This window comes from Falco peregrinus, chromosome 6 (assembly GCF_023634155.1).
Source record: "Falco peregrinus isolate bFalPer1 chromosome 6, bFalPer1.pri, whole genome shotgun sequence".
NCBI lineage: Eukaryota > Metazoa > Chordata > Aves > Falconiformes > Falconidae > Falco > Falco peregrinus.
Genome location: NC_073726.1, coordinates 8,346,333 through 8,364,646, shown reverse-complemented (window position 1 = coordinate 8,364,646; position 18,314 = coordinate 8,346,333). Strand labels below are relative to the sequence as shown.

At 39.3% G+C, this 18,314-nt stretch overlaps 1 protein-coding gene across 4 annotated transcripts in view; it reads left to right on the top strand.

Moving 5' to 3' along the window:
* PLXNB2 (plexin B2) overlaps positions 1-18,089 on the top strand; it is a 268,020-nt gene extending 249,931 nt beyond the window's left edge. For all 4 annotated transcript variants that reach the window (XM_027782298.2, XM_055807634.1, XM_055807633.1 and 1 more), the window contains 9 exons: positions 456-556; positions 1,455-1,539; positions 7,124-7,278; positions 8,932-9,092; positions 9,696-9,843; positions 10,347-10,411; positions 11,146-11,221; positions 13,207-13,281; positions 16,212-18,089. In XM_027782298.2, the coding sequence (XP_027638099.1) occupies positions 456-556; positions 1,455-1,539; positions 7,124-7,278; positions 8,932-9,092; positions 9,696-9,843; positions 10,347-10,411; positions 11,146-11,221; positions 13,207-13,281; positions 16,212-16,316 (971 nt within the window). In that variant the 3' untranslated portion in view covers positions 16,317-18,089. The remainder of the gene's footprint in view (positions 1-455; positions 557-1,454; positions 1,540-7,123; positions 7,279-8,931; positions 9,093-9,695; positions 9,844-10,346; positions 10,412-11,145; positions 11,222-13,206; positions 13,282-16,211) is intronic.
* The last annotated feature ends 225 nt before the right edge of the window (positions 18,090-18,314 follow it).

The window sequence follows — 18,314 nt, the reverse complement described above, 5'->3', positions numbered from 1 at the left end:
GAAAGTACAGGATGCAATTCCTGCTCTTAGAAAATCCTACTGAATTCCCTAAAAATGCCTTGTCTATTCTGTGTGAAGTCCTACTCTATTTTGGACTGATAGCAATTTGTATTATTTTTATATATATATATAATTTATAGTATTTATGTTATATATAGTATATTATATATATAATACATAGAATTATATAATTTTGTAATATTCTATTCAAAAGAATGTAACTTTGTATAGAAAATAATCAGAACTCATGTGCATGGTTAGGAATAGCTCATGCAAACTTCTGTAATAAAGACCAACCTATTAAGCAGTAAAAAACACACATCTTGGCATGTGCCAAATTACTTCTTTTAACGTTGCACAATGCTTCGCTGGTTCTCTAAACGGAAACATTCTTGGAGTAGTTATTTTTACACATTGTTAAAAACTGTTTTTTTCTCATTTTAATTACCCCTTAGAGTGGCGTCCAGGTTCTACTGCACAGATCCTCTCAGACTTGGATTTAACATCCCAAAGAGATGGCAGATGGAAACGTATCAACACACTAATGCATTATAATGTAAGGAGGTGTTTCAGAGCAGTTGTTCGCATCTGTTAACTGTTCTCTTGTAATAAATAAAATCTTTATTTGTTTTTAGAGAAACTTCTGTGCTACATAAAGAAACAAAAAAAACCCTAGCTCTGGGTCTAGGCAATAAAAGCTCGGAAATATGAAAGTCTAGGTCAAGACATATTGCCTGAATGTCTTACCAAAAACTCGTCACCTAAATGCCAGTACTTTGATTTCGTCATCAGTGCAGTGTCCAAATCCAAATTCCCCTTTGAACATTCTAAAGCTCCTTTTGTTAGGTCTTGTATTCATCTCTTCTGTTTTCTGCCACTTTCTACCCCTGAGAATTGTCTTTGTCCTTGCTCTGCTGCTAAATAGATTTTGGGTTGGTCTGGTTTGTTCAACAGCCCAGTCAGGAGAGCAGATGTTGATGCTTTTGTACATTCTATTTTAGGTTTCGTACTATGCACTCTACCAAGCACTTGAAATGCACTTATCTTCCTTTGTATGCTGTTTATTGCTTTCTTACAGCATATATTCTGATTAGGAAATATAGAGTGAGTTAGTTTTCCTTCAAAAAACAGACAAGTCTGATTCTTCATGATAAGCCCCATTTTTGTACAAAGGGTGTCTGCACCAGATTGATGAACCCCTTAAGTCTTGGAGATGTTTCTAGCATTTTCAGTAATCTTAGAGGAGGTGTTGATGGCATGTCTTAGTAAGGGAAGGGGAAGGAGTATGTTCTGAATTGCAGAGCCAGTTGCCAAAGAAGCCTTTGAAGGGCAGCATTATTCATAGGTCTAGATTCCCTGAAAAAGATCACAGAAACTGCAGTTTAGGTTACGAGAAATAGGTTCAGTAGTGTGTACTTCTTTCAAATAACATCCTTGTGTTTGTATTTTCAAAGGTCCGAGATGGTGCCACGCTCATCTTATCAAAAATGGGAGTTTCCCAGCAACCAGAGGATAATCAGCAAGATGTCCCAGGGGAAAGTAAGTATCTTGTGGCCTCCCTACCTCCCAAGATGACTAGAAGTCAAAACCCACTCAAGAGGAATGATACCGCTCTCTTGATCTTATTTTTCGAGCACGTCTGTGGAGCTAGATATTCCCCACCAGACTACATGGGTCTTATTTGTTTTGTGTTACTCACTCTAGACTTGCAATGGTTTTCTTTGTCCTCATTATTAAAACCTTAAATAATGGGGCTTTAACCCTAATTGCTGTGCATCCATACCCCAGCTTAATAGAAGGCATTCTTAGCAAATATTTCCTTGCATATTTTGTTTCCTAATCCCACTACATCTGCAGTCAAACCATATGTTTCATCTGTGCAAAGCTTGATTTCTTTTTCTTCTTCTTTCTTCCTTTACTCACTTTCCTCTCCACGTTTCTTCCGCTAATTAGACTGAGAATTGAATGCAGTGTTCTAGATGAGCCACAACAGAGACCAGCTCCCCTTTCTGTGACATAATGGGTCCGACGCCTTTTTATTATTGCATTTCTTGCAATTAATGTTGCCTTGCAAGCTCATCTCTGTAAATTCATATTTTGTGTCTCCCTCCCTTTGAGTGATGTTTCACCAGCTACGCTAGCTTGGTTTTTCCAGGGTTTGTTAGTTGGCTTCATTTATTCCATACATGTTTTCTCCTTAGATGCAGCGTTTTCCACAGATCCTTTCTTCTTTGTGAGATTTGCAATCCACTGTAAATTAGTGTCAGGAATTCCCATATAATGTTTCCTCTCTTTCACATCACTGTTGCAGCTGTTTCATAATTCTTGCATTGCTGTTTACTACAGTATGCTGGACTTCTCAGCACGGAAGACAACCTGTTAGCTTGCAACCTGTCTTTTAAAGCTTTTATGTCTACATGTTAGTATTCTATCTAGACCAATTTCCTTTATCTCAAAATCTCTTGAGACACAATATCCATTACAGACTAAAATGCACTCAGATTTTTATGGAAATACTTACTTGAAAATTTATGTTCTTGTCACATGTGTTTCCTTTACATTTAAGATGTTCGGTTTCTCTATGTTTTTTTATCCTTATATTCAGTTATTTTACAAAAGGTAGAAGTTAGATTTATGGAACAGTAATTGTTGAGATCGTTCTTCCTTCTATGAACTCATTTGATATGCTTTTCTGTCTAGCACTTATTGCAAAAGCTTCACTTAATAGTTTCATTCCTTTAAACAGATTTACTGATCTCAGATTTAATAGGTTTCAAGGCCTGGGCAGTCACACAGATTGGAAATAGTATGCCAGAATTGTATATTTTTCAAGAAGATGGGTCTCAGCTGATAGCTCGGGCATATATTGCTATTTAACTTAAATGTACAGACTTCCGTTTAATTTCTATTGACTGTTGGACAGGAAATTAGGACAGGCAGAATTACTTGCCATTTACTTTTTACTCTGTCCTCCTGGATGCTTTCTGTTGAGACTCTTCCCAGCATCCTTGAAAGGTCTTTTAATTGTCGTGGCTATACCTTGACTGCTATCCTCTCACCCCTTTACTGCAAGTGCCTGCCATAGTGGGCCAAGTGGTGGCTACTCTGTCATAGCAGGTGCCAACCCAGCATGTTAACTTAAAAAGTCATCCATTTTAATAAAGAGAACAGTGAAGTGCAGCCAGTGAGCTGTTTCCTAGTCCCTGTTCAGTTCGGTAGCACGAATTGCGGAGATAACTGGTGAGACGGTAGTTGCCTCCACTCTAAAGAAGTGGAGTGGACCATGAATGGAGCTTGATGGTGTCCTTAGCTTGTTTTGCTTTCTTAACACAGAGCAGTGTTCAGTCACCCATTCTGGGCTGTCAGTCTTCATCCTCCCCACCTCTCTACCCTTGTGGCAGGCAGTAGAGGACCGGACCATGTGGTTTTCTTTTTTTGCTGTGTTTGTGGGGTTTTTATTTTTCCTCCTTCTCTACAATTATATCTTTAGCTATGATTCAGTATGGTGAAGCTCTTTGAACATACGTGATCTGCATTCCAAGATGAACTCCTTAAGTTATACGTGTGGCATGCTAAATTGTAAAGGAAGAGCAGACTTCTGGGGGCAGTGCTGTCACACAAGGGCTCTCATACACCAGAGAAGAATCTGCAAAGAATTGATCCCAAAGTCTGGGGTGAAGACAACTTCTGCCATGTTTATTCTCCACACCCTGTCTTGCACCATGGTAGAGTACAAATTTGGGAAGGCGATGTTTTGTGCCAGCCTAGCCCATTTTCTTTAGTGCCAGAGGGTCCTCTGAGCTATCTGGTGCCAACTTGTTCTTTTGGAAAGCTATAAAATACTACAAATGTAGCACAAAGCAAGAGTTTGCAGTAAGAGTGATTTGTGAGACACTATGCATATAAAAGGGACAGGAGAAGATCAGAGGCTTCCCCTCCCACACATACACATTTATATGACACAGGGATTTACAGGGTTGGAATAAACAGAAATCCTATCCCAGCTCTATGAAATGAGGCCTGTGACAAGGTGGTTTTCCTTTTATTCAGAGTCTCTCATTAACTTGCACCTTTTGCATTGAGAAGTGTCAGCTGAAGCCGTTGACTGTCTGCCAAAGTACTAGGCTTTGCACAGAACAAAAATGTAAAACCGTGTTCAGAGATGTTGCTCTAAATCCTGGCATTGCTTCCATACTGCTTTTGATTCAAAGCTTCTAACAGGAAGACACTAGAAGCTGGAGGTTGTGACAAATTAAATGCAGCATCTTTTGCTTCTGGAGATAATAAATGCAATTACTAATTTGTGTCAAGATGGAGAATGGTTTCAGTGATTTCGTGCTAGTATTTCTGTACTGTAAGCTAACAGAACATGCGCTGTTATTCTGGGGTTTTTCTCCAGGTTTTTTGTTTGGTTGATTGGTTTCTGTGTTTTCATTCTGAATAAAAATAGACAGTGTTGCAGATCAGAAATACTGATCAGCAGATCTGTGTAGGGCAGCCCTTTTTTCACCCCCATGGAGCAGTCTATTCACAGGCGGGGAGGAGACTGGAAGGAAGCTAATGAGCTGCAGGCCACACAAGGGGAAAGGAGCTGTTTTGTCTCTCACCGTCTCACTTACCTCCATCATGTTTACATCATGGTTCATACCACTACAATTAGTCACCGCAGTCAATGATTGGCATTAACTCCTCCCAGCATTATTTTATATTGGCCAAAGAATGTCCAAGGGCCAAGATTAAGAGTTTGGGGGGAAGCTTTTGACTCAGTGGGCACAGTCTTCTCCCTGCTTACGGCTTGACATCTAATGTGGTTATTGCAATAAAAAAGGAGGTGTTTTGCCCTACCTTTTATTTTCTTCACCTCCTACTTTTCCATTGGGAAAAACATTATCTCACAGAGATGTTCTTTTCTCTGAGCAGCAATACTGCTGACATGTTTTGTGGCCCCATGTTTGAATTTCTCTTCCTCTTTCTTCCTATTTTTAGCAATGAAGTGGGATCTTTGTGTTGCAGAAGTTCATCTGCTTGAGCTGTAGTCTCTTAATCCCTGCTTTCCTATGAAACAACTACTATTTCACTAGTAGCCAATTCCGTCGTTGCTAAACAAACACGGGCCAAATTAAGCTGCACATAAGGGCCATTAACCTCAGTGGAAACCCCTTGGGTTGTTTCTCTTCTCTGCAAAGTTAAACTGGGCCATATACCATCAGGAGGGCAAAGAGAGGATAAATTCCTCTGAATCAAAGGAGGAAGCAGAAGCGTACCAAGCAACTGACATAAGGCTGGAAAATAGTTTCTGCTCTAAATGCATGATTTGATCTATTAATTTACAAAAGTAAATAACAGACATTGCAAAAGAAATTCCAGGCTGCAGGCCCAGCAGCAGTTCTTACTGTACTGGCAGATGATTGCAGTGAACGGTATCTGTTGCAGAATCGCAGCTGCTTCAAAATAAAGTGATAGCTTTTATTTTGTTCTTGCTTCATTCACATGAACTTCCAGGTCAAATTAAGGACTCTCAAAGGACAGCGTGATTTAATGTGGGATTTATTTTTTTCCCTACCTGGTTAAAGAGAAGCAAAGGCCCCAGAAGACTGCATAGCTAGTGCTTCCCATGAGGATATATAAAGTAGATTCAAGTGGAAGTGTTGGCTTGGCCACATTGCACCTAAATATTATTTTCCCCTGAGATGTAAAATACTAACATAGGTTCAAGCTAGTAAATTTAATTTAGTAGCTGTTGAGTAACTTAATAAATTACTATGGCCAAAATTTTGAAGAAAAAACTCATGCAATTAGAAAGTGATATTTTCTGCTGTAACTGGCGTTTAGTTATGTTAGATATGTATATTAAAGGATAAAACTTAGCAGTAATGCAAAATATTTTGTGCAATATGACAGAATCACGATTTTTATAGGAAAAATAACTTTCCCATTTTTAAGTCGTCAATGATTTTAAATGCACTGATAACTTCCACTGGAAAAGCACCATTGATTTTAGAGACTATGCCAAGCAGATGTAAAAATTCAGAAATTAAGGGAAGAACAAGCAAAACCAGGAGATTTTAAACTAAGTTTTTGTCAGAGAATCTTTTTTGAAGGGATATTAATTGCAAGTTAAAATGATTGTATCCTGTCTTTTTTAACTGTTTGTAAGAAAAGATTCTCAAGCATAGAGTTTGTCTGAACATTCATGTTGATGCTGAAGTGCAAGACTCCCTTTATTCCACTGCGTGATCATGGAACTAAGCTCAGGGACCAGGTGTGTGACCGAGCCATGGATAGCATAGTAAGGCACTGTATTCAGATGAGCTGTCATTAGCATGCAGGTTCTTACTCCTTATAGTTTCTGCTATATGGTAGCAGACTTGATGTAAGTCTCTTTCTCTGGTTTAAGCTATGAATGCTGACAAATTTTAAAAAATCTTATCTATAATGGATTATAAAAATTGCTGCAGTCATTACCTCTGTCTGCTGGAATTCACATCCTCTCAACAAAGGGATGCATTTTTCCTCCTTTTAAGTTATAAAGTGAAGTGGCACTGGTCAAATGCTGATAAAAGCAGGTTTGAACTGAGGTACCATACTTCGAACTCAGAAGTTAGGGTAAAACATAAATTGTAATGGTGATACCTAGAAAAAAGGTTGAGATAATAAATTCTTTAATTACCACTGAAAAACTCACCACAACTACTACAGCACTATCTTTCCGTGTACCTGGAGTAGGATAAAATTGCTCTTTCTGTGGTGGCTGTCAGGTCAGAACTAGCTGAGTTTCTGTAACTTGATCGTGTCTCCAAGAATTCAGAATGGGGTAGAGTACGTCAGTGTGTGGACCTCAAAAAATGCACATACTGTGCTTATGTGACCGAACAGGAGTTTCCTTATTATGTGATTCCTTCCTCTCCCTATGCAAAAGCAAGCTTTTTCAACTTAGGTTCAGCACTTAGCTTGAGTTGCGTGGGTTGGACAGGAGCAGAGTAATCTAGATCCTTTTAGCAAGAGGACGGGTATGTGCAGGATAGGGAACGAAGATCTTACATGTACTTATGTATGTGGGGCTTTGGGGTTGCTGTTTTCGATATGAGGCATTTTTTTGAATTATTGTGATTGCTGTTTCTAGGACATGCACTCTTGGAAGATGAAAATAAGGTCTGGCATCTAGTCCGGCCAGTAGATGAAATAGATGAAGGTAAATCAAAGCGGGGCAGTGTGAAAGAAAAAGAGAGGACCAAAGCTATTACAGAAATCTACCTGACCAGACTTCTTTCTGTGAAGGTAAGTCTCAGATGTGCCATGGTTACACCTTACTTCTGTGGATTTTGAGGTACAACTGAAGAAAATGATGCAAATACTAGTCGTGTGTTTGGCTGCAGTTTTGAATGTGTCATACTTACAAGCTGGTGTTAAGAACTTCCAATGATTAATATGCCCTGAGGAACATTACTGGGAAAGAGATAAGGTATAACTCCCCAATCAAAGCTGATAACCATGATTATGTGTTCATTAAATAAGAGATTTTTCTTGTAAGACAAAGATGGGTATTCTGCTCTGTGCCACCTGTTTAGATAGTATTTTGTTAGGTTTTCTTTTGAACAAAATGCTTTATGAACTGCTACAGAGCCTGGTATTTTCCTATTCTTGTGTGTGACCAGTGCTGCAGTATAACCTAGAAAAATAAGAATGTTTTCCTATAATAATAGTCCTTTTAGAGTAGTTTTAGTGCTTATGCTGCAGAACGGATCACAACTTTGTGAAGCATTCCTCCTTGCAGAAGGAATTTAAAATAATGTGTTTAATGACCCTAAAGCCAGACTCCTCATGAAAATGAGAGCGGTCTGGCTCCAGCTAAGGCCATTTGTCCAAGTGTGAAAGTGGACATGAAGGAAAGCCTGCACATAGACAACACAGACTCAGGACAAAGAGCCATCAAGATACTTACATCCCTCTGTGCTGTTCATAACTCCGTTGCAGCTGCCGCTTTTGTGTTCACTATAGCTAGTTTATACATTACCAGTCTGGAGCTTTACTAACTCATGCAGAGCTGGTGAGGTGTTATGGCTGGGACCACAGCTATCCCTCTAACACATGGACTGTTGATGTGTCCTTGCTAACAGCAGAGTGGCTATGGGCTCCTTGCCTTCCTGGTCCCTGCCTGTTCTGAGGCTGGCAGCTGGAGTGACAGCGAAGGAGGGTGTAGCCCTTCAAATGCATCCATAGGGCCAACCAGCTGAGTGGGGATGAACTGCATGTGGCCTCAATGGGGTCATCTCTAAAACAAGGGGGAAATCTCTGAGGTCACAATCTCTAAGGTCCAGGCAGATGCAGGAACCCAACCAAGCACACAGTCCTTCTGGGATGCTTCACTCCTTGGGCTCAGGGGAGCTCATGGAGCTGGGCCAAACTGGGTGTCTGATGAGACCCAAGTGCTTGCCCTTAAACAAAAAGTCAAATGCTCACTGGTACTTTTTCCTCTGTCTCTTTCTAAAAATTTCATGGAGCCAGAGAAACTGGAGGTGGGAAGCTGCAAAACCATTAAAAAAATGGCTAACAATTATTTTAATGTGCACAACAACCCTGAAGTTTAAATGTATTGTATACTTAGCAATCAGTTTCTGCTTCTTCTGTCAAGCAGAAAGCACGCCTTTCTGTGCAAACTTTAGAATAGTTGGTGAAGGCACAACCTTTCAGGCTAGAACATAAAATTGTTCTTTAGAAGGTCTTTACTGTGTTGGCACTTTGCAAGGTCGCTGCACTAACAAGTTGCTTGGGTTTTGTCACCTGGTACACTTAGCACTTAGGATAAAGGCCATCAGTAACCGCAACTGGATTATGGGCTGTTAATGTCAACAGGAATGAAAGATTCCTGGGTGGCACTGAGTTCATCCTGTAACACAAATGTAACACATTTTTTTAAATTTTACTTTTAAGGGGACACTTCAGCAGTTTGTAGATAACTTCTTTCATAGTGTGCTCAACTCGAACCATGTGGTGCCACCAGCTGTGAAATACTTCTTTGACTTTCTTGATGAGCAAGCAGAAAAACATGACATCAAGGATGAAGATACCATTCACATCTGGAAAACAAACAGGTACAGTATGAACAGAGTTAATCCTTGTATTGCAGAGAAATGAGTGTAATTCCCAGGTATGTCCTGGCACTCACCACAAATCAAAGTAAATGTATATACGTATATACATTTCTAATTCTCAGAATCGTTTTAATTGATTTAATATGTTTATGTGATCAAAAAGATTCCCTGTAAGCCTAGGAGCTGCAAAAATGAAACCAGCCTACCTATGGGGTTGTCGTTGGCAGACGTACCATGTCACTTTCTGTCTTTCCTCAGAGAAGAGGAAAGCAAAAGAAAAATGGGACTGGATTTACCTGTCAAAGCACAAAATCTAATAAAATATTACTCAGGTAGTTTCTCTAACCACTCAGACATCTCTTGCTATTTTGGGGCACTCAAGATTTTTCTCCTATGGGTTTTTCCATGAGATTTGTAAAGGCTTGGTTTTCAGTCACGGAAACCAGACAACAGATAGCTTGTATAAATGTTGAAATATAAAATGAAGCTTCACTGTTGTGAGGACATCAAAATTCAAAACCCGTTCTTAATTTCATGCGATTTGCTCGTTGTACAACTTTTATTGTGTAAAAAGGATTATTTATCTTTTTCCTTGCTTTGCAGCCTGCCTCTTAGATTCTGGGTAAACATACTGAAAAATCCCCATTTCATCTTTGATGTTCATGTTCACGAAGTAGTAGATGCTTCCTTGTCAGTCATTGCACAGACTTTCATGGATGCTTGCACAAGAACAGAGCACAAATTAAGCAGAGTAAGTGATTTGCATTCTACATTCTGACTATGCTCATGCCTGACAAGACAAAGGGCATCCTCATAGACAATACCCATTCTCTGAGGGGATACAGCCTTGATAGTTTCTTTTTAGTTTTATAATGAAGTTAGCATTTCACCACTTAACAGGTTGGTGAACGTGTCAGCATTACTATGTAGTTTGCCAATTAATATTTACAAAAAGGAGAAAATAGCAACTGCTTTTATAAAAGGCAAATTCAAATACTGATGATTTCATGTCCACCAATAGTTTAGTATCATCTTGCATTAATATATTTGTAACCCTCAACAGTAATGCGGTGTGTAAACTTTGTCCTTTTAGGACAAATAATCCCACCAATGTTAATAAGCATCCAGATGTTAACATCTGTAAAGCTCAAGCGCATATGAATATAAAGGCTTGATCTTGAGGGTTTTACTTTCTCTTGCTTCCTAGAGGTGTTCATAAATCAACCAAGTTTCTCTCTGTGATATATTTTTCAGGATTCTCCAAGTAATAAATTACTTTATGCGAAAGAGATCTCTAATTATAAGAAAATGGTGGAAGAGTAAGTATAGACTCTTTTCATCCTTATTCAGTGTTTTTAGGGCTCTAAGCCTGTGTAAGAGGAAAAGCGAATGCTGAGATAGTCAAAGTCAACTGCCAAATGTTAAACATTTTACACCTGAATGTTACAACACTCCCTTGGTGGTAGTGTTGGCAAGGTTGAAACAGAGCAGCGTTATGACCCAGTGCGTGTTTGTATCTGTGCAGATGGATGGATAGATTTATTCAGAACAAAATATGATGCTGTTTTCTGCAGTGGTTGTTGTTGCCCATACGATATGTCTAACCAGCGCTGCACTTCCATAACTCAGTAGAGATCAAAGCCTGGAAACATTTTTACACACACATTTTTTATTTCCATCTCTGAACTTTATTCATTTACATAATTGGCAATTCTGTGAATACTGCAGAAGATCTGCCACAGGACAAAACTCTTGCTAGCTGATGACTTCAGAAGTTTGAAGGCCTAAAGTAATCATCAGCTGCAATTGTAAATATATTTCTTTCCTGTGGTATGGCCCTGTACAGTCAGGTATGATTTGCCTCTGTTGTGAACATACTGATGACTGTTGGAAGGCAGGATTTCTAAAGGAATCATTGGTCTGTTGTGGTAGAGCATCTCCTGCATTATTAGGAGGCATATTTAAAGTAATTGCAAAATTGAAAGACAGAATTACTGAAAAAACACACTGTATTTCATTCACCTAATTGAAAGTCTGTTTTCATCTGTTTCAGTTACTACAAAGGTATTCGTCAGATGGTGCCAGTTAGTGACCAAGATATGAATACCCACCTAGCAGAGATTTCTAGGGTAAGAATAAATTCCATTTTCTTGTCCTGAAATTGGAACTAGCACAGTGTTTCTTTGTCTTCTCTTTCTGACTCAACAAGGGGGGTTTTGTATGTGCAAACATCAAATGAGATATTCATAAATCTATGAAATATTCCTGTTGAGTGTAGTCGTGCCTTTTAGCCCTTTGAAATATTGATTACTGATTGGAACCAAGAGTGGTCATCATCACTAATTATCTGAGTGATGATGTAGGTCCCAGAGCAAAATATTCAGATTTTTTCACATCCATTGCAGAAAAATTACAGCACTCTAATTGTTTTTCCTCTCCACAGCATATAGAGGATTTTTAGCATTGATCATATTGATGAGAAATAATGACTAAATTCAGAGTGATACCACAGCAAAAACTAGATTCCAGAAATGAAAGAGGAGGCCTATACACCAAACATAGCCTGGTTTAGCCCTGTCTGTACAAAGGCAATACTTCCGCTTTACACTGCATGTCAGAAGCTCACCGTGTGCTCGCTCAGTGGCACTTTTTCTTTTTGCATTTATAGGTTATCGGGAGTTACCTGTCATGGAGAAGAGCAGAGGGGTGTGGTTGATAGCTGGGGACTGTGGCTGGAGACAGGTGGAGCAAAGACACTGCAAAATCTGCTTCAGCCTTGAAAGAGCCTGTCTGCTCTGCAGCTCGGCTTAGCTAGAGGAGGCTTATGCCTTTGAAGCACTCAATTTAACTTGGAGAACCAGGAGAGGCTCTCACTAGTCTTAAAAGATGTTTAGCCTGAGCAAAAAGACAGTGTACTTACTGGCTGGTTTGCTCATTTGCTTAATTTAGTTGAAGTGCTGTAGCGTGAGGAGGATGTTTGGGAATTTTTTGGAGTTTGTTTATTTCAGTGCCCTTAAGACCTAACATCTTGCAGATCAACATCCTCATGAGAGTATTTCTATTTTCAGTCATTCACTACAAAACTCATCTGCAGTGACATTTAATTTTCCAGTTCACTTTATTTATTGCACAAATTGAGATGTATGTAAGTTTAAAAGATTTGCTGATTAGAAGTAAATTCAGTAGAATGTTTTAACATTAGCAGAATATGTTGATCCTTTCTATTTACATTATAAATTATGATAAAAATTAATATGGAAGGGGTGATCGAACATAGCAAATTTTGATCAGCTCTAGAAGTGACTTTTATAGAGCAAGGAAAGACGGATGTTTCTCTGCTGCTTTAGGCCTTGGGTAATCATTTACACCAGTATCAATATTTTGCAATTCTTAATTTTCTTAACTGACTTAAAAGACTAAAGGCATAGCTAGAAGTTTGAATCCTATACATTTGAATGAAAAACACCTGTTTAGACAGGTAGAGAACATTCACTGAATAAGGTAAATGTTGGGGGGAGGGAGGAAGGGGTGATGGAAGGATTATTTCCTGCTTCATTTAAAGTCCTTTGTGTCTGTCTCCCTCTCTCGCCCGACCCTGCTTTCCATCTTCATGATTCAGATGGCTTTTTCCAAACGTATATGTGCTCACGATCCTGACGCGTTACACCTTTGCTGTAGTGATGTGTGAATAATTTCAAAGAGCTGGAGAAAGGATTTCAAACAGCCATGACAGTGACAGAATCAATGCTTTAATATCTCAGCAATACGTAGATTTAACAAAGTAAATGCTTTAGTTATATATACCCATGTTGCTAACAGATGTTTCTTCTGTAGTCTACGGTTTATTGTTCAGAGGTCAAAATATTTTCCATCTCCAGTGTTAGAGTTGTAGGCAGGGTGGAAAAACACCAGTGGGAAAGCCTTGATCTAAAAATCACCAAACAAAAGTTTCTCACCCCTTTTTTCTGCCTCAACTGTCATTTAGCAAAAGTTACAGGATACGGACCTTGCATTTGGAAATCTTGTAAATTGTATCCAACGGTTGTGCATGCGCATAACTTTCAGCTGTCTGTGATCATATTTTGACATGTTTGCTGCCTGCTTGTGTTAACAGGCACATACCGATTCCTTAAATACACTTGTGGCTCTACACCAACTCTACCAGTATACTAACAAATACTATGATGAGGTAAGTTGCGGCTGTTGTTTTCATTTTTTAATATCAATGCTAAAAGGTTATGAAGGCTAACATCAGTCTAAGGGAATGACTTCTGGAATTCCCTGGGTAACCAGCTCAAAGCAACGCTGAACAGAAAGCTCAGATTTCGAAGTTACACACTTTGCTTGGCAATTACACTGGTCAAGGGTGTGTTGTTGTAAATGAACAATTTCATTATGGGCTGTCTAGTTTTGTGACAGTTTAAAAGTGATAGTTTAACAAGATCTGGAAGAGAAATGGATTTAAAAATCGTTTCTCTTCAGTTCTACCACCCTAATTCCTAAGAATTAGGACATAAGAATGTCACTAAGCAAAAAGTAATCATCAGAGCTATATCAGGTTTCAAGCCAGCGGGGGGGTTTTATTAGGAAGAATCCATTAAACTTTTTTTGCCTGTAGGAATGGGGGCTGCCATGACTTTTTTATTAGTTAGATGCACTTAAAACTTCCATGCATGCTACTGTCCCTGTTTTGCCATGCCAAATGAAGTGCCTGCCCAAGGTAAAGCGAAGTAGAGTAACTGTTGAATATAGCTTGATTCAAAAGCAGGCTTACAGATGCCATCCAAAATGTTTCTTAAGTTTTTCACGCCCTGTGGAAAGAGGGACAAAGAATATACCAGTGTAGCTGGGCTGTGGCTATGGCTCTCCAAACTTAATCTGAAAACAAAAAGAGAGAAGGAAACTTTTATTCAAAGGTTTCCATGGAAATGAATGCTTCCAGAAAACTCTCAGAATTAAATCAAAGCAAGTAAGAACAGATGCTGAATCAAAAAGGAGTGCAGCACATGTGAGCTCTCTTTGGTTTGTCTTGCACCTCAGCACAGTTCGCGTTTTCACTTACATTTAGCGCTAAGGCAGTGAGTCTCATCCTCAGCTTCACTGCAGCTGCTTTATACAGGAGCAGCCAGCCTGTCGCAGCTTTCAAACAGATGTAAGCAGGGAAAATCAAACCGCCCCGAGAAGTCTTGCAATGAGGGTCAGTAGGGGAAGCGGCCAGAGGAATGCAGGCCAACCCAACGGCGTTGGTTTCCTCGCCCCTCGTCCCCAGTGCAAACCGAGCTGCTTTCAGCACCTTCCCCCATGTATCCATGGCCTGCCCTCTTACAGAAACACTCAGGGGTCCTGCCTGATAGAGGGACCGTAAAGCCCTGATTCTTCCACACTCCTGTGTCCTGCTTCCACTCATGGTTTCATGTTTGGTGACAGGCACAGGTGGAGTCACCGGTCTGTGGGACTTCATTAGTGGCAGGCCACCAAAACCCAGTGCATAGCTGCCGCTCTTCCTTTCACGTACATCACTGTGTAACAACAAGGTGCATCTGATGAAAAGGCTGCTAATTCAGAGTTATGGAGATAATCTGTCAAGAACCATTCAGTAAAATTAATCAAGGTTATTTATTTTCCGTGAAAATGTTTTAATTTGCATAAATTGGAACATTTTGCAGCTGCCCTTGTCCTTATTACTGATGCAGTGGTTCCCGGCATGCGCTGTACCTTCTGCATCTCTGCAGGGCTTGACAATGACTAAGTGGGTACATTCTAAGTGTCCACATTTATATGAAGGATATAGTCACCAGCAGAGATAATCATGAATTATTTAGTCTAGATTTGAGGAGTTACAGATAGATGTAATTGTTTAAATTAAGGGAACAATATCAAATTAAATTAACCCAAACTTAAATACTTTACTAAGTGTTTATTAACTCTGTCTTGTAAAAAAGTTTTCATGCTCTAAAACCAAATCCATTAAAATAATTATTTCTAAACAGATTTGCTCCTGTGTTTGAGACTCAAATGCTATACCAGCCCTTCAAAGTTAAATTATTGGTTTGATTGATACTGACTGCATTAACCTCCACTGTCAATGATGTGCAAGAAGTAGTGAGACTCACAGGTAGCGACAGGCAAACTCTGTTTCTCTGGTTCTTGTACTTGCACATTTATACGGTATTTAAACAGAGCTAAAGGTTTCGGCTTGATTACAGTGTCTGACTTAAATTAATAAAGCCAGTTCTAGAAAAGGAACGGTTTTGCCTTGTAATACATTCTTCTAATGGTGAAATCTAATAGTTGGTGGAAAAGTTTTCCTAAAGGATGATGGAAATTAAAACCTTTTGAAACCTTTGAAATTTGATCTTGAGAAGCCCTAAAAAACTCTATTTGAAGAAGAGCCTTCTCATAACAGTTGACCTTTTCTAGCTCTTGTTTTCAAATCCCTCGTGTCATAGAGTCATACCTTCTTATATATACTCCGTACAGCTGAGGCTGCATGCAGGACGCTGGGGGGCTCCTCTGATGAGCTCATTGCTTCCTGAGCTACGTGGTACCGGGTCAGAGTCGCAGCATTTCTTGGCGAGAGCCAAGGGGAGCTGCCGGCAGCCCCCTGACGCTGTGGCCAGACCACTTTCTTCCCTGCATTGCCTATAGACACAAGAGACCTTGCGTTGCCCTACCTTATGCCAGTGCGTGGACCACCCAGGAGCTTCGCGTAACCAAAGCAGATGCAGCTTAACTACTGCTGATAAATGACCCTTAAGCCTTGTAGGGTGCAACGCAAGTGAAAGTGCTGTTTCTTAAATAGCTATAAAGACGCTTTTCCCCCTGCCTGCTCCATCTTGGAATGTAATATTTCACAAGATAAAGTGCTACCTATTAATTTGCTTGAATCCCAGCATAATGGGAAACATTACAGCAACTTAGATAAAGTAACGGAGACGATCATTTTTATTGCCTTTGTGTAAAAATAGAATGTGTGTCCTACTAAATGGACTTTATCTTTGATACAGAGAGAATGCAGAAGACTCTATACAACCGAAGTAGTATCAAACACTTGGTCCGGGAACTATGTCATATATTTTAAGCTAAATGATTCTAAACATTCTGTGTTTATTTCTCCAGATTATAAATGCACTTGAAGAGGATCCAGCTGCACAAAAAATGCAGCTTGCCTTCCGTTTACAGCAAATAGCAGCTGCGTTAGAGAATAAAGTGACTGACCTTTGACTCAAAAGCCGCAATAAAGAAATCTGATCTGAAGATGTTCAAATTCATTCTTCCTGTTAAGGAAATAGTGTTCTATTTTTTAATGTATAATTACAACTTTAAATGAAATATTTCATGTTTTTTTGATAGCAGAGGTGTAATGTAAAGAATTTTTACTGTAAATTATGCTTCTAATTAAAAGCTGTGTTGTGTGTAAATGAATCTTCTGTGGGAAGGAGAGTCCTTTGGTTGGGGGCAGGGTGGGGGGTGGAAGAAGGAAAACCTATCGTTCGTTTAATTTAGTAGAATCTGAGACATCAGCATTTAGGATTCATTATACTATAGCATCCTTTCTACATTAAGCAATATTTGTACTAAGAAAACAGTAACATACTCAGAGACACATGCAATATCCCCTTTTATTTTGATAACTGGAAATTGATTTCCATATAGCTCTAAAATTTAGTCTATGCTCATAAGGAACGTTGTGAACAACATGTCTGATTTCTCTGGAAGATCTGAAAATGGGATTTGCTACCACACACGGTTCTTAATTTAATTATTTATGTCCATGGTGATGCACAGTATTGCACCCACCACAGTTGGCTGCAATGGAAATAAGAGTAATGTCAGTGTAGGAGGGTTCTACTGATAAAGTCTCATTCGTTTCAGAAATCACTGCAAAGAAGGAATTAGTCCTTAAAAATTTACAACTCTTTGTTATTATTGTGAGTTTTATGATATATGCTAATGTGCCTTACTTGTACTAATTCTGTGAATCTGATGAATGGTTTTGTAAAAAGAAGCAGATCAGAAAAAGAAATATTTATGTGCTATTGAATGACTTTTGTGTGAAAAACATGACCAGCAGAATGCTTGTAATTAGCTGCTTGCCGAGAGTGTGCTGTTTAACATGATTTGATTATGTATAATATCTTATTTTAGAATGGTTCTGATGATTTTTTAATTTGAATCTTGGAACTGTCCTAGAAATACCATCACTTGTTTTTATTGTATTTGTGATGTAAAATACTAGTATGATATTGGAAAATTCATATACCCGTCTATTGAAAACCACTCAGTCAGTTTTGAGCCTTGGAATGCTGCATTTGATTAAATACACACCATAACCCATAACAAAGAAAATTGAAATATCTTGTCAGAAAGTGTGTGTTTACAATATAGGTAAGCTCCGTACAAATCAAAAAGTTAGGTACGTCTTCTTACATTGCTGTATTGCACATCAGAGAACTTTATTCCTCTTTGTCTTGCAAGTCTTTGGCAGTAAAGTAGCATTTTAATGAAGCGCTGCCATCTGTACTCCTCCGTGCATTGTCCTGCCGAGCACCCGGACTCTGCTGATTCTCAGCGAGCTAATGCAATGTCTGCCGCCCATTCTGCCTGCCCAGTAGGTTGTCACACAGTTTATTGATTGTTATTTTTTTTCCCCCTTTTTGAAAATTTCCTAGTATGTGTCAGTGGGCCTTTCCTTCAGTTTCTGAAAATCAAAAGCCTCACCAGAACTGGTTTCCTACCCAATAATAGGCTGGAGGGTTTTTGCGGTTTGTTTTGTACTCAACTTGTTGCATTGTGTATAATCATTCCTCAACCTGCCCGGGCTATAAGTTATTTTACACCGTTTAGGACTGAGGTACACGACTTCTACATCAAGGTGCTTTGCCAGCTACTCCTTCGTCAACAAAAGCATCCTAATTTCATGGCTAATCTGTTACTTTGTCATTATTTGTAAATCCTGTTAATTGTAAATCAAATACAATGTTGGTTTTTTTTCCACCAAGTGTCACGGGGTCTTTACTGAAACTGGGGGGCGGGGTGGATGTTAAAAGGGGTTTGTATTGCTTCCGCCAGGGGTGACAGCGCAGCAGCAGCATCCATCAGTCTGCGGTCGGTAATGGAGGAGCACAGCACATCCTGCAGATGCTGTGCCTGACATCATGCCCTTTTTATGGGCATTTGCTCTGAAAAATGAGAGTACTCTTGAGAAGGGAGGATGTAGTG